The sequence below is a fragment of the Apteryx mantelli genome, chromosome 15 (genome assembly GCF_036417845.1).
Source record: "Apteryx mantelli isolate bAptMan1 chromosome 15, bAptMan1.hap1, whole genome shotgun sequence".
Taxonomy (NCBI): Eukaryota; Metazoa; Chordata; class Aves; order Apterygiformes; family Apterygidae; genus Apteryx; species Apteryx mantelli.
The window spans coordinates 18334609-18352080 of NC_089992.1; the positions used below are offsets into that span (position 1 = coordinate 18334609).

The 17472-nt window shown below is 38.3% G+C and overlaps 1 protein-coding gene across 1 annotated transcript in view; it reads right to left on the minus strand.

The window, feature by feature from the left end:
* LRRC49 (leucine rich repeat containing 49) overlaps positions 1–12771 on the minus strand; it is a 60529-nt gene extending 47758 nt beyond the window's left edge. Inside the window, exons 1-6 of the mRNA XM_067305690.1 lie at positions 12696–12771; positions 11906–11965; positions 11232–11319; positions 8640–8742; positions 7316–7519; positions 2256–2322 (exon numbers count right to left, since the gene is read on the minus strand). Coding sequence (XP_067161791.1) covers positions 2256–2322; positions 7316–7519; positions 8640–8742; positions 11232–11319; positions 11906–11965; positions 12696–12749 — 576 coding nt within the window. The 5' untranslated portion in view covers positions 12750–12771. The remainder of the gene's footprint in view (positions 1–2255; positions 2323–7315; positions 7520–8639; positions 8743–11231; positions 11320–11905; positions 11966–12695) is intronic.
* Between the last annotated feature and the right edge of the window lie 4701 nt (positions 12772–17472).

The following is a 17472-nucleotide window of genomic DNA, read 5'->3' on the forward strand; positions in this document are numbered from 1 at the left end:
TCTTGTCATTAATCCCTACTGAACTCATGGAAAAAAAAATATATATATATATGTATGTTAGATACAGGATATTGTATCAACAGAACACTGACTAGAATCAGACATTTTGAACTATACACCAACACTTCATTTTTAATTCCACTGACCTGTTTTAACTGCTACACTCTGGAATACCTGAATGCATCTTTTGATGTTCTCAAATCCAGTTCTGTAGTTGAAGTGAATTCTTGAGAAATTTGTGATTTGGGAGAGATACAGTTTCAGCTAAAATAGAAGACTGTCCAAGTAAAGGTTCCATGAACCTCAATCTCAAGTTAAAAGGCACACAGACTCTCTATTATTAAAAAGCAAACAAAAAAAAACAGACTTGAAAACAATGCAGTGGGCTGATGCACTCTTAAACAGTGTCTCAAACTCACTACTTCTTTCTTTCTTCATTATGCATTCAAAAAAACACTAAATACATACAGCAGACTGGTATTTTAAATCATTAATTCCTCAACTAGAAAAAAAAGTTTGAAAGTCAAAATTTGCCTAGCCAGAAGTTGGAAAGGAACAAAAAGATGTAATTCATTAATGGAAGAGAAGCCAGAGCCTTCATTTGGTCTATTCCATAAAAAATACACTCAGCTTACAAAAAAATCACACAACCCTGCCTCCCCCTCCCCAGAAAACTAAACATCCCATTTGCAGATGCTAGCATTTGAGTGCTTCACATGGACATATGACTCAAACTTTCTAAAGAAAAGCACTTATCATGCTCCAGAGATTTAATATTGAGCCCCCGATACAAGTTAATTTGTGATATTCTCTGGGCCAAGTTTGGCCTATAGTTATGAAGCTGACCTAACAGCAGCTGGTTGGGCACTATGCCTAAACTCCTGATAAAGTTTAATTAATTTAAAGGCTGCTGTATGAACACTTGAGGAAAAAAATCTACTTTATGAACATTTGAAAAGTTGTACATCATTTATGTTTTATTTCCACTGGTGATTCTTCCACTTGTGCTATAAAAGTGTGCTGACATTTTTTTCCCCAGCAACGCTTAAGAGTACAGACTCAAGTCAAAATGTCAAGATGACACACATGTAATTGCTTAGACAAAAATGCCTGCACATCTGCATGACTAATCTGTAAGAAACTATATAAAAACTTACAGTGGCATTAATGTGAGGATTATAACTACACATCCACAAACATTTTAGCCATCCTAAAAAGCAGCCCCTCCAAGACTCTAGTGGCAATGTTACTCTATTCCTATACTGCATGTGTCACTACTGCACAACATGCATACTGCTAGACTAATTATGTCATTTACAGAAGCCATGAAGTTATCACACATGACAATAACTGATTATAGTGTTATTTGGGGCGGGGAGGGGGAGAAGTTGATAGCATTCCCATTCCCCACTGTCAAGCAGTAATATAATAAAGAACACGCAACACATCAGTAAGAAGTCAAAACTGTCAAAGCAGGAATCCAGAAAATTCACACATTGGCTTTATACAGTCACAATAACTATATGCTGTTTTAAACAGCTCAACCATGGAACATTTTATAAAATAAATTTAAAACACATGTGATACAAAAGAACACCATCTGGTTTACCCTTATTTACTTTATGCTGTTTCTTTCATATCCATTAAACAGTAATTTTTCTTCCATATATACTTCAGCCGAAACTTCATGCATCATACAGATAAGCTATTTAGAATACACAGACATGACTGCATAGTCTCAATTTGGAAAAACTCAATAGAAGTTAAGTGACTTAAGTCAGTTCAGAAGCCTGAATGAATCAAGGGCTTGGATCCATTCTACTTTTTCCTGTAGGAATCTAAGTCTTTTACAGATATGTAAGGATCTTGTTTTGTAAGATCACCAATAGCAGAAAGAATTAAAAAAAAAAAGTGAGCTTAAATTTGTCTGTGAGTGACCATACTATTTTAACTATATCACAACTACTTAAGTTAGATGATTATTCTACAGGTCTACCTGAATGAGTGCTGTTATACTTGGTTGTCTCAGCGTTTTCGTTGCTCTAACTTTCTGAAAGTACAAAATGCTGGAAATACAACAGACTGAATACCAAGATTCAAAATAACACCATACCACCTTTGATTAATTTACTGATTTCTGTGAACTCAACTGTTGAAGTTCACTATCAGTTCCCCTTCAAAAAGCAACAGTTTAGACATGATGCATTTTCTGTCTTTTAGTATGCAAGCAGCTTAAACAAATTTTTGCACTGTACCTGATTTCCATGAAGATCTAAAACATCAAGGTTTTTTAGGTTCTCCAGATTTGAGATTTTCTTTAATCTGAAACATTTAAACGATGACAAAAATTGTTTTTGTTATATTAAAAAATAGCTTTGATTTTCCAACTAATAAAAAGTCTAGCCTTTTATTTATGCCTACAAAGAGTAACAAAGAAAAACAAAGCTCTCAGCTATCTAAAATCAATAAACAAATGAGTGTGCCTTAGGCTCCCCTGCCTTCCCTTCTGACTGTCAAAAATACAACATAGTAGCAGTATGCACATCCCTCTTCTATGAAAGAAAGGTAAGTAACACTTGCACCATTAGAAAACAAAGTAAACAATCTATCCAAGTAACAAGACATATTATTACTGGAAAGCAGCTAATCCCAAACCAGTTTAAAGAAAGATTAGAGAGACACAGACTCTTGAGAGTTTGCTAGAAAAACTCGGAATAAAAAACTGAAAAGCACTGGCCCTATCTAAACCACATGGATCTCCGAGTTTTGTAGTATTTCTTCTCCTTCTGTACAGCTTCAAAATCTTAGAGCTTTTCTGTCCTATCTTATTTGTAGAGATGACAAACCCAGGCTATTATACAGCCAACAGCATCATCTACTGGTGGATGATACCACACGTCACATACATTACACATTTGCTTCAAGAATAATTAAAAAACACACATAGCCCAAGCTGAAAACCAAGTCTTTGCTAGGAACCATGTCTGACATGCAATCTTTTACCAATATGTCTCCTCATGGTTATCTACAAACCATACTTCCGTATAAACAAAACATATTGCACTCAGAGGTGTTACAATTTGGAAAATAACTCTTAAGAATAACTTAAAGTTATCATTCTTCCTCTCCCCCCAAATAATTTGCTATAAACAGAATTAAAATCTATAGGTGAAATATTTAATAAAAAGGCCATAAACCCTAATAAAATGCTGTATTATTACAAGTTCTCAGTTTTTGAACATAGGTTGAGTTAGGAAATATATTCTTGGTAATCTGCACATGAATTTCAGTTTATTTACTGGTTCTTCCTTTACCAAGTATAATCAAAAGAGAAACTGAACAAATTCAGATCACAACCCTTCGACACGTAAGCAATTCCACAGATACTTCCATTGAATTGCTAGAATTAAAGGCTACAGGACTTGGCCTGTATATTTAGGAAATAATGCAACTTGCTAGTTGTGTCTCCCAAAATAACAGAATCAATAAATAAGCAGTAAAATCCATGATACATCTGCCTGATTCCCAGCTAAACAAATGAGGCAGGAAGTATTTTTATTGGTTACAAAGAATCAATGAATGCTTTACTTGATGCGAATAGAGATTCAATCTGTCACACAGAAATCTACGAACAAGCATTTAATAGCCAATCAGGACAGAAGATTAGATGGAAACACCTATATGACCTGTATGTTTAATTAGGAAATACTTCAGAAGTGTTGCTAGAACTTACATAAAAAGAAGCTTCTGAAGAATATTACAAGCAAAACTTGTGCGATTCTCCAATGGGATCCTCAACACTTACTAGATGAAAAACTGACTTAATACAGTTTTGTTACAAGACATAACAGCTGAGCTAAGAAATGGCTATGTTCAAAAGAGACTACCACGAAGTGTGGAGAAAAAATTCTGCAGATTAGCTTTTGCTGAGAAGACAGAGAACTTCCCTTTGGATTAGTCTCACATGAAAGACACATACTGGGCTGAAAGAAAGTGCAGACAGCGCTGGGAACTGGCTGGCTGGGTAACACCTCTACAAAAAGAGACCTGGGGGTGCTAGCACACAAGAAAAGGAACAAGAATTGGCAGGCAGTGAAGGCTGACCATGTACTGGACTGCACTAGCAAGAGTGTAGCCAGCAGGTTAAGGAAAGGGTTTACTCTTCTCTGTTCAGCTCTCATGAGGCTGCATTTGGAGTAACCTGCCCAGTTCTGGCCACTCCCATCCCAGTACAAGACAGACATCCGACACACTGGAGAGACCATCAGAGGGAAATTAAGGAAAACAATGCGGAGGCAGAGGCTGAGAAAGCTAACAGCAGATCTGTTTGCTGCCTTCCACTATCTGAAGTAAGGTTATAGAGAAGATGGAGCCAGATTCTTTTTGGAAGTGCACTAAATAACAAGAGGCAACACATCACACACAAAACTCAACTGGACAAGGCCCCAAGTGACCTGGTCTAATGTACGTGTCCTCTGACAAGAAGGTGCGTTAGATGACCTCTAGAGGTCCCTTCCCAACCTAAATTTTTCTATGATCTCATTTCTGAAAGTTTTTTGAGAAGACTAGTTTTATACAATTAGTAAGTCTTACCAGTTATTTCTATAAAACTAAATATAAATTAAGGGAAAGGGGAAAGCAAATGACAAGCCAGAATAGTTTAGCTTCAGCCAATTTCAGCAAATTCACGAAAGTCTGAAAGGGCAGTAGCCAGCAGGTCTGGTTTTGGCTCAACTTAAATATTGAAAGCATATACTACATAAAAGAACCACTATGTCTATATCCCTAAACACACATATATGTATATTCATATATACATATTTTTATATATGCGTATGTATATATTCATATATATTTTCCCCCAAACACATATTTACTCCCCCAATGAAGTGTTATCATCAAATACTTTAGCTAATCCTTATTATACATTCTGAAATATAAACACACTACACTCCTCTAAAATATAAATAAATAAAATATGATGTGAATGCAGTTTGCCCAAATTTGGAAATGTCTGTGGCAGGACTAAGTGTTGATTTTTAATTTCATATACAACAACATAATTTTTATATGAACGCAGAATAGAAGATTAAATTTTGAATGATAAACTTGCAATGAAATTAACATCCTCCTAACATATAATGTAATTGCTTTAAAAAAAGAAATACAAAATCTTATACTTTAATACATTTATTTATTGCCTTTCTAGCTCTGTCATCTTGAGTCATTCTGTCACTTTGGATTCATGAGCAAATTAAGAAGTAAGATTAATCTTTATTATATCTCTGAATGTCATAAAGAAAAGATATTCTAATCTGTGTACATGAAAACATAATATTTCTGTGTGTGTTAAGACCTGATGCTTGACAGGATAATGACTATCATTCCCAGTATGGGTTAAAAATTAGTTGCTTCTGATTTTTTCAGAATTCTTTCAAACCACTAAGAGAAGCTGAGAGCAAGACAAGACACCTGTTTTAATGAGCATTTCCATGGCAACTCCCTGGACTGGTGCCTGACAGCTTATCACCTAAGGCCATTCTATTTTCATTCCTTTCAAACTAAACTGATTCAAGTTTGTGGAGATTCCACCCTTGAAAAAGAAACCTTGTCACAGGATTGAATTAAATAAATTAGTGTGAGCCAAAGCGAAAACAGGGCAAGCTAGCTTTAAGATTCATAAAGAAGCAGAAGAAAGAACAGAGTAAGGACCAGAAATTACTGAAATTGGTACCTAACAGGAAGATATAAACAGGTGAGACAGAAGACAAAGTCAAAGAATATTCTGTATAAAAAGCATGCAAGTCTTGTTTTAATTCTGTTAAAGAAAAATTAAGTACCCACACCACTCGGAAGGAAATTCACTAGTTAAAGAATCAATTCCTACAGAGTCCAATTCCTACAGTCTGCAGCTAGAACCTCAGATTTTCTGACTCTAATTGAAGAAAATAAGATCTGACAAATAAGATCTGAGAGAGAGAATGAATTTTAGCACCTCCAGTAAGAATAGCCATGAACAACGGAAAGTAATATTAGATAAACTGCTTGATATCTGCCATATGAGAGAAAAGTATCAGTTGATCTAATTGGGGGTGAGGGGAAAGGAAGAAATCAAATGCCATGTGTCACTTTTTAAAAGGGTTAAACTCTTTGGCTTCAACTTAATTTTCTGATAAAATCACACAAAAACATCTGTGGAGCAGGTCATACTGAAAAACTTAACTACGCAATTCACAAGTTCTAGAGGTATTTACTTCTCTTCAGACTTATAGAACAACAAGTAATGCAGTCTAGACCTAATTTGAAACACTGGTTATTCATAGGATGATTAGCAAAGTTTTATTTATTACTTTGGTATAAATCCCCTACACTTACACATGAACTTCACCAAAATAGTTATGATTACAGTTTAGAGTTCCGACAGTTTACAGTAGCATGCATGTAAACATCTTTAGCTCACTTTCCTTCCTATATTTTGAGAGTTACTTTATTTTCCTTATCTGCCTCTGTATGCTCCTATGCTTTCAGTTGTTGCTCATTCTACCTAAACAGCGGTACTTCGAGATTAGATCAATAGGCCGTGGGGGGCAGGCAGGAGCAGGTAGACAAAGGCCCAATATGAGACCCTCTAGAGAAGCACAGGAAATCTTCAGACCCTTGAGATAGTTGTGCCTGTTACAGATCTTTTCCACACTCTTTTCCTCCATGCTAGCCTAAACCTAAGGCTGGATATCTTTGATGATTATATCCTGAAGAAATTCCTTATAAAAAGTGTCATTACAACCTTAGATTTTTAGATAAACTTCATATTGTATCATAAATTGACAGCACATTACACTTCAGCCTGGATATTTCAGAGGCTTTATCAGAAATTTTCATCCCATCTTTGCATCGGCACAGAGAAGGCTTACTGATAAATTCTGCAGGGGTCCAGTGCTAGCCTCAGGTCTCCTTTTCCAACTGATACTGCAGAAGCAAGATTTGCTTTACCAGCTTCAGAAGCTTAATTCCACAAACACTGTATTGCCATGATGTTGTTCTTTTAGTTCGTATTTTTATTTTCCTCACTTTGAGGCTGAAAGCTTAGAATTATTGATATCCATCAAACAGTGCAACAATCATACACAAATTCACTCTTCCATGCAAGTATGTGTCACAAGGATAGCAGCCTGAAGACCCCAGGTAAAATGAGTCATCCCACTGGTCTCACAGCCAATATTACAATACGAAAACTCTGCAAACAATTGATACAATGATAGATCACCAATATTACACCACAAAGTAGGCTGCTTTAAGTTAGTGTTATTATTTTTACCTGTTCTTCCCCAACAAAAGGACTCGTAGGGATCTCAGAGTTGAAAGCCCACTAATTTCCTCTATCTGATTATCATATAAATCTAAGAAAACAAGATGCTGTAGATTAGAAATATTCTGGATCCGAGTTATAAAGTTATGCTGAAAATTCAAAAGGCGAAGATGATCTTCCCCATCAATAATTGGGCACACCGTCAGTTTTTGCCTGGAGGGGGGGAAAAGAAAAAAAACAAAAAAACACACACCCTTAAATAACAAATCAGTAATTCACCCTTTGTATTACTCGCTCTGACTGAAATGAAAAAAGTGCATTATCTTAATTAAGGTAATTAAGTTTGCTAACTCCATTTTAAACAATCATGGGATGTGGCAATGACTCTAATATATGAATATTCGCACCAAAATGTAGCAGAAGTGTTTTCAGAATTTTCAGAATGCTTGTTCTTAATCAGAGATGTTTGTTACATAGAAATCTTGCACAATAACCATCAGTTCAAAAGTTTCATGTTGTGACCACACTATAAAATTTCAATATATACAACCTGCCAAGGTTTTATCAGACACTACATAAGCAGCCTGTTTAGATTAGAATTCAGTGTGCTATGTCTACATAGTTTGCTTTGGTTTATAGAACTTTACATTTAGACTACAAATACATGAAATAGTAAGTGTTAATATGTAGAGTAAAAATACAGGAAGCGATCCTAGAAATGGTTGTTCCCATCTTAAGACTACCTCCAGACTACCTCAGTCCTACTGAGCTCACTCAACTCTTTGGACTATGTAAACCTTAAAATAGAAAGAAAAAAACAGCAGCTCTCCCCCTCAAATAAAAAAGCTCTGTCTTTACAATTAAATGCGTCTTTCAGATAACGAGGCCAGGGCCAAAAAAGTTAATCCATCAAACTAGAACTAGATATACATTAGGCTCTGATTTTCCATAGATTTCTTGCTTGACCTCGAATTCAACGCTTAAGCTAGTTCCGTAGTTTAAAGTGGAAAAACCCTGACAACACATTACTTACTACCTTAGATGACTGCTCTACAAATATACCTACAATCATGTTGAATTTTTACCACAAAGAGACTGATACAGAATTTCTTGATGGAAAATGATTCATCTCACTAAAAAAAACCAACCAAACAAAAACCACATACACACCACCACCAACCCACATACCATCTACCACAAAGGGCATTACCAAAATACTCATCGCTATAGACCATTAGACACAGGAGTCGCAAGTTATGATGTGTATAAATCTCATGTACAGAACATGACAACCACATAATCTCAAATACACCCTACTAAAAATATTTCTCACCTTTCCAGGGTAAGCCTATCAGAGTTCAGTATTTTTTCTTCAGCTGTACGTTGCAATACAGGAAATGATGTTATTGTTGAACTGCTCCCAAAATTTGTGTTATCTATCAGAAAATCATATAGAGGATATTTGAACTACTACTTCAGAAAATTATTTCATTAACTACAAATATTAAGAGCAGAATTTTCTTTCTTATTAAAAGGAAAAAGTTACATAGTGCATGAAACTGCACTTTGCCTCCATTAAATGGTTCTGAATATCAGCTCTTTCCTGCCATTTAGTTTACCACAACAGTCCTCCATATCCTCTTTCAAAAGTATGTCTATTTGCTTGATTTGTGACAGTTTGTGACAATTTGTTATAAAGCAGACATTGCAGATTCTTTTGTTTTGATTAGAATAACTCAATGCTGTTTTAAGGTAAGGTTGTATATCAGTTTCATGGCTTCAATACCTGAACTCAAAGAAGATATTATTTAACTTAGAGAAATTTTATTTTATAAAAGAACAGGTCAAGCAGGCATAGATACTACTAGAAAGTAATGGACCAAAACACTTAACAGTCCTACTGAGACAGAGATGAAAGTAAATTCTTCTAAAGGTGAAGTGTATTCAGCACCTAATAATAACTGTTATTTTATCTCACTTCATTATCAAGAAAGAAACAGGCAGCCCTTTAAAACACATTTACATAACTGTCCATCTTTACTCATATTGTTAATGTACTGAAGAAGAGGGAAAACGACTAAAAATATCTGAGAAACACACCAACAAATGTGCCCTCCAAACTCTGGCTTATTTGGAAAACAATCCACTGAAAAACATTAGTTGAAAACATATTACCATGCATGTGCACTGGCACAAGAAAACGGGCTCAACTTCTACAAAAGTTTGCCCTTTTACTTCAATAAATCAGAGATGTCAATGAGAAAGGCATGAATTTTTCAACAAGCAACAGAGATTAATTTCTTTACTAATAGGGAAAGTGAGCTCCTTATTGTCTGTAGCGTGTCAACAGAAGAGATATTTAAATAACTACCAGCTTTGCTGGGCTTTAATCTGATTTAGAACCCTTTCAGTGCTACCCTCCAACTTCTTATTACTAGCTACTCTAACAAATGAGAATGTAACAAATTAACATTCTCTATGTATCCTTCAAAGTGAAAACAACTGCAAAGAAGAAAAGTTAATCAATGACACAGAAAATAATGAATTAAAGTAACTGCAAAAGTCTATCAAATGAGTTTTGCGTCAGGCTTCAAGCCAATAAACACAAGATTGAAGATGTAAAAATCAGTCTGAAATACGACAAGATGGCAATATAGAGACTTTCTTCTTATAATGTCATCCTCCTAAAGACATATATGAAAGAGCCCTATTACTGCCCTTTTATTATATAAAGGTAGATTAAAAAGCCTATATTTAAATGCCTATATTATGTTTTGAAAGATATTGCTAGTAGTTTCCTGACAATGATCACTTAACCTCTCTTTATATGCCAAGGGAATAGTAGGAAACACTTGTCATTTAATCATACATTCTGATAGCTAGAAGCACATCTTGCAGGTTGCAATTTTTCAGTAAGACACCCAGTTTAAAAAGACTGGCAAGTTTTCACGATTACCTGAAGCATATGAACTAAAGCTGTTTTGTCAGGCTCTGGATTTTGGAGGTGTTTGAATCCTGATAGAGGACCTGTATTTTGCTTCAGCTCCAAATCAAAAAGTTCAGTCAGACTGGATGGTACTGGAACATATATGTGCTTATTACACACCAAAGGACTTAGTACTCTTGGATTTCCCAGTGACAGAGGAAGGAGCTGGGAGGGTGACAACTGCAGAACTGAAACTCATTCCATAATAAAGTAAACTGATACAGTAAAGACTCCTAAAAAAAAAAATCACTCTGCACTGAAGAGCTGTTGGCCTTTATTTTTACTGGAATGAATAAAGAAATGTTGTACCAGATAATTCAGTGTCATTATAATTAAACTGATCTCCTGTCCTAATCAACCACTGTTTCCGTATGACATGCAAGCAGCAGCAATATAACAAGAATTGTTGCATTTCAAGGCTCCCTCAGGCTTCAATGCAGTGATATCACCAAATGTCTTGCTTTTCAGAGCCAAAAGAACACACACAATAGGAAAACAATCTCCTCATACCAGGTGCTCTGTATTAGTCACTAATTTTGTCTAAATATATTAGAAAGTTAAACACCCAATAAAAGGTTACAATAGAGACTTGCGTGGCTTCAGAGGGAATGTATAGTAGCGCACTCGAGATAGACTATGGCTTTGTAGAAAAAAAGATAACTCCCATGAACAAAATGAGGAAAAGAAAAGCAATGAGAAAAGCATAAAAAGTAATGAAAAAATGAGAAAAGAGCTAGGTAGTAGAAGGATGGAAGCTTTAGGACATGATGCATCAATAATTATTGAATTACCATAACCAGTTAGGAAAAGCTGCTATACTTACATATGAAATATTGTCATGTTTTCCAGTCACTATATAGTCTTTCTTTGTAAGAACACTGTCTAATTAATAAAAAAAGATAATGGAGACAAAAAAATTCAAACCATACTGAGCATTACCTTGCCTTCCTGAATAGTTTTTTTCCAGATCATGCTGCAGAAGTCTGTTGTGGAAAGATGACTGCTCTTTATTTATCCTGAATTCAAACTGTAACGCAATGTTTAAGACATGACAAATATGAAAGTTTTCAAACATAAATATATATATATTTTTTTTTTTACATAGACAAAAAAATGAGTAACAACTACAGTTCTCAGGAAATTCTGCAAATGCTTAAAAGAATAGCAGAATTACTCCACCTTAAAAAGAATATTCATTCTATTAAGATACTACCACTTAAAAATTTCACCTTTGGAAACCAAAATGAACACATTGAAGTTACCAGCACATTTATCTAGAGTTGACCAAGTGAGGTTATGCTCTATTGAAAACAAACAAACAAAAAAACCTACAAAAAGAGCATTGGAATAACAGTAAAAGAAATACAGACAGAAAAACACGACATCGTATATCAAACTTATGGTGCACTACACTATAATTCAGTGCTTTTACTTTATGTATCTTCCACAGAATGAAATAAATTACCAGACTATTAGATACATCAGATAATACATTAAAAGTAAACTTCTTGCTATTAAAAAAAGGCAATTCCTATCAGCAAGCATGTAAATTCAGGTGCACTATACCCTTGCATTAACTAGTATTATTACTTAGAGGAAAAAAAAATAATTACTGGTTTGTTTTTATCTGCTATTGATGACGTCTGGATAACCAGCTGAAGGCAATTGTTAACCTGCAAAATGGAGAAAAAAAGAAGGAATATTACACTTTTCAAAAACTTCTCTTAAAACAAAGAAGTAGAATGTAACATTTTTACAAGGAAGGTACTTCCAACAGTATAGTTGGAAACTATTTCCCAAAACTATTATTTTGTTACTAACTAGTCACAGCACTAAGTAAAACTAAGTAGTCTTCAGTATTATAAATACACTGAAAGAACTACTTTCATCTAGCCATTATCCTCATGAAGATGTAAACGAATGTTTACTTTTAAATATATAAACACTTTTTTTTTTTTAAGGGCAAGACGTGCTGACCTTTTAATCGGATTTATAGCACAAAACACAGTACTTACTGCTAAACAACAAAAGCGTTTACCTGAGATATTTAACCAGACAGCTCTACGTATACAGATACGCACACCTCCAGCTCCCCAACAAGCCCCACGAAGCGCACGGAGACACAACAGGGGCCTCCCCGCGGGGGCCACTGCCCGGGGCAGGCCGAGGCGCGGGCCGCCCCCGCCTCACGCGCCGCGCCGCTCGCACCTGCCCTCGCGGGCGCGAGGCCCGGAGGCGCCGCGCCGCCCCCTGGCGCGCTGCCCGCGGCGGGCGGGACCCGCCCCAGCACCCGCCCCAGCACCCGCCCGCGCAGGGACGGCGCTGCCCGGGGCAGGGTCCCGCCCCCCCCCGCGCACACCGACAAGAGGCTGCCGCCCCGCCGCCCTCCGCGGCCGCACCTACCGGGCCGGGCGCGGCCCGGGGGCCCCTGCCGGGCCGGCACTTGCTGGGCACCATGGAAACGAGCCTCCCCACGGCAGCAGCGGCTGCCGTCGCCGCCCCTGTCGGAAATCGCTCCGCCGTTACCGTGGCAACCGCTGCTTCCGGCTCGCCCCCGCCGCGCCCGCGGGCTTTGTAAGCGCGGAGGGGCGGGGACGGGGCGGGCGAGCGCCGGCGTCCCGGTGCCTGCAGGGCCGCTCCGCGAGCGGGGCGGGGCGGGGCGGGGCGGGGCCGCGCCGCCCGGCCAGGCGTCCAGGTGAGGGGCGGGGCCCGGGCGCGCGCAGGCGCGAGGCGGCGGGGAGGGGCCCCTCAGAGCGCCTCGCGCCCGTCAGAGCGCGGCGCGCGTTCGTGCCCGGCCCCGCGGCCGTTAGGGCGCGGCCGCCTCGCGCCCCTCTGAGGCCCGCGGCCGTTAGGGCGTGCCCGCGGTGCGCGGGCTGTCCTCGTACAGAAACGTGCCCTTGTGCTGCGGGAAAAGGACGGGGGAGTACTGAAATCTCTGATCCTTTTTGCTCCGTAGCCTAAAGCAGTGGTTTGGGCTGATTTACCCTGATGAAATTGCACTCTGAGACTGTTCAGAGCAAATCTAAATACAGCTTTTGGTGATGCTGATTGCTAAGCCAGCTACATGAATAAGAGGGGAAAAATGCAACTCCTTCCCAGAACGTTTACCTTGGCACAGCTATGTCAAAATAATATTTATGTTGGCTCATCTTTCATGGTTTAGAAAGGCGGGCTAGCTCATCTGATGTAAAAGGTGTTTCCGTGCGAGTATGCTGCATCTCCTCCGGAGGGCTGTGCTGCCACAACTGCGCAGGTGATGTTCTTCCAGTGTAGACAAGCCCCAGGGGAAATTATAAAGATTTTAAGCATGGTTTGTAAAAGTTTTAAACTAAGTTTCATCACAGATAGCTGCATTTCACTGTTCTATGAGTAATTTTTTCTCCCACAATCTTTCCACATTTCAGAAGCCTGTTGGATGAAAAGTACAGAAAACAAAAATATTTATTACCTTTGCTTTTGAGAAACAATAGTAATAAAAATACAGTAATACCATCAGATTTTTCTGAAATCTAAATGTAAGTGACTATGCATAAAAAACTGTGAAAAGGCAAGAAGCTGAACACAGCTTCTGGGGTCCTATCTGCCTCAGCAAATTGCCTAGCAGGCATGTACTTGTCACCCAAAATCTGAAGACACTCAGAAAGCAGGGTACAGCCATGGTGCTTTGAGAGTCTGTTGCCTGGTCCACTTCAACCTTGCATCAACTCTAGCTGCTGGCAGACTGCTATCTGCTAACTCCAGATACACACAATTACCTAGTGTCATCTGTAGCTGGAGGCAAATCCACAATGGGCAATTGTTGCTCTGATTGCTCTTCTACCTATACTCATTTTACAGATAGATTAAGCAATTTTGTTAGATGCACACCAGTCAATATCATTTCTCTTCCACCTAACCATACTTTTGATTAAAACTGAGGATGGGACAAAATCCATAACTTTGTATATTTTCCAGATTTTATTTTAGGAATGGACTATGGACATTACACATGAGTTGAAGGCTTAAAACATTTCCTCAGAGCTAAGCAAACAAATGCTTATTTAATGTGTAGAGATGTCTTTGTCAATATATACTTTTAACAATTTGTCTTAATAGGCACTGAAGAAAGTGAACAAAAAATAACCCTCACACCCACAGATGGGTGTAAAGACAGACACAAAACTGAGTGTCTCATTTTATGACTTAGCAAAGTAAATATAAGTTCCCAGAATTTACTGTGTTAAGACAAACTGTTCAGGATTGTGACCACAAGGCAGGCAAGAGAGGATCAGATACTGGTGGAGAGAGACACGCAAGGTTCATAAGGTGTTAAACAGGATAGATTTAATAAGGACTTACACTACAGACTGCATGGGAAGCCCCAGGAACCACGCGGAGGGTTCACCGATGGGAGGCTGCTGGACGCCCAGGTCAGACGCCCAGGCAGGACTCGACTCATTGTATCCTAAGGGTCCCTTGAATCTACTAGAACTATTTCCTTATCTCGGCTGTGCTAACCTTGAGTAGCTACTGTCCGGGAAGCAGCTAGACATTGTGGACAAAAGGGAACATGCATGCCTGGCCCTGATGGGAATTTGCTCCGTGTGTAGTTTCACACGCTGGGGCTGCTACCACGCACTCTGCCAGTCGCTGACTCCTCGCCAGGTCTTCTGCAGGTGTTCTCACTACAATGATGAACACTGTAGTGGAAATGTAAAAAGACAGTTGATGTTATAAAAATTAGCAGAAGATTTATTGTAGGTTTTTAATGGACGTTTAAACAATTATGATAGCCTATAGGAAAATACAGTTTTACTTATTGGCAATCAGAGATAATAATGTAGATGCTATTATTTTGCCAGTGCTGATTTGACTGAATTAATAGTGACTGAAAGCAGTCATCTGCTGATGATTATTTAGCGGCCTGTGTCAAATACATTAGAATCTTACTCAGATACCTTTTGGAAGCATCACATAATACACATGGGGAAGACAATGGGGACCAAAAGTTAATTGGGATTAAAAAAAAACCAACACAACTCTGTCTACAGAAATATTAGAGTAGGACCATAGTAATGGGGCATAGCAGGGGAAATTGGCATTGCCAGAACCTCTACTACTGTATTTGTTCTACAAATAAGCAGAGGGATTTCAGCACGTCACTCAAATTCATCCGTAGTAGTAATTTTATTAAATTCTTGAAGCATGGATAGGAAAATTAGAGAATATTTTGCCCAATCTTTCCAGCAGTAGTATCAGTTAACTGATTTAATATCTAAATATATCAATCACAAATGAAATGTATAGCATATGATTTTGTTTTGAAAATGCTGAACTCCATTGCTTTGGTTTCTGAAGCATTTAAGAGGCTGTTAGAAACAAAAGCTTATTAATAGAAGCAAGCTAGAGGACTTGGAGAGGATGTAGAAAGCCAAGATGGAAACAAACAAATGTTGTTGTGTGCTGTGATAAATTTTTAGTTAGTTTTCTAGGCTAAATGGTGTCAAAGTAATGGCCTCCTGCTATAATCAAGAAAGTAATATTCAGTTCATTTTTTGAAAGGGAATAAGATTGCATTAAAGACATTCTTGATATCCAGCATCAGCTTTTCCTTTTAAATGGGATAACCTGCTAGCCTCTAGATTCAGCAACTCAGATTTAGAAGGCTTACCACAACAAGCGTGAAGAAATACAACACTTAAGCATGGTATTCATTGTTTTCCAGTATCTATTTTCATTATTTCTAGAAGTTGAAAACTGTTCCGATATTCAGCATGCAAAGGCATGCCATGGACCACAGTGAGGGGTTTAAAACTCAGATATATTCCCAACAGCAGGCCCAGGAGGAAACCACCACCCGAAAATGAGTATGCAACTTCTGCTTGCCCGCACAGCTGCCCTGAAAGGACTGCTTTAGGAGGGGAAGGACTGCCTGGGATGAAGCACCGCACCAGCACTTGGGAGATCTCGATTGTATTTCTTCCTGTTAGAGAAATTGTATGTCATCTTAGACAAACTATTATGCTCATCTATACTTTTTTTCCAGTATATAAAACAGAAATAGTACTTAGTTCGTGACAGTAATAATCTAAGCATAATCCGTATTTGGGAGATACTCAGATACGTTGGTGAGGGCCTGTAAGTGTCAAGCCAGATAGTTTCTAAAAAGGACGAGCAGCTCTTGTAGCCCATAAACCCCACAGATGGGTAACGGGTGGTTTTAAATGCATAGATCAAGAACTAGCCAGGTGGCTAGAAACACCACAGCGACAGCAAGGGTGTCTGCTTACGGGGTGGCTGTGAATTCCACCGTGTTGCCTTCCCCCGTCAGCACCCCAGTCCTAGCTTTGTGTAGTGTGATTTTTAGTTGTCATTTGCTGAAAGGCTGACAGAAAAATAAGGATAATAAAAGTTTATTTTGTGAGAAGTATAAAGTATGCAAATATTTAGACATTACTGTGCCAGCAATGCCCCATAAGAAATCTGTAAAAGCTTTGCACAGCTGAGGTTTGGGGGGTTATAATCCTGATGGGGCATCAGAAGCCCTGGTGAGATACAGCTTCCCCTCTAAGGACTTGTCTACATTATTCTTTTAAATTCTACCACCATTACAAATACTGTTTAATCTCTGCTGGTAGTTAAGCATTATAGACCATTGTTATATATATATTTTTTAATAATGCTAATTTGTAAAAGAGACCTAACCAACATAATATTTGAAATGACATTGGTCTTCATCTAGGCTAATTCTCTCAGCATTATTAACATGCCTGTAGTGGACTAGATGATAGCAGGATATTTAGAGAAATGTAGGCAAGGCCAAAGGCCAGCTCTGCGCAGCGACCATCAGGAAAGCGGAACAGCAGATCCTCTGTCATTCCCTGTGGGATCGGGTTCACTGCTGAAAAATATCTTTAACCCAGGCAGAAGGAATCATCAGGTAATTTCAAATATGTCTCAAAAATCTTTTGGTTAGTTGTAGCACAGAATAGTTCTTCGTTCATACTGGCGCTGACCTTGTTCCTACCTAGGGAGGCAAACAACCCCCATGAATTTAAGAAATACATAATCAGCCCCACAATCCCTGTACTTACTCCCTCCTAGAATGTCTTTTGTATTTGAATTTCTATTCCCATTGAAACCAGTAGCAAAACTATGCCTTACCCAAGACTTCTTATTACAAAATGCTGTTGCCTTAGCA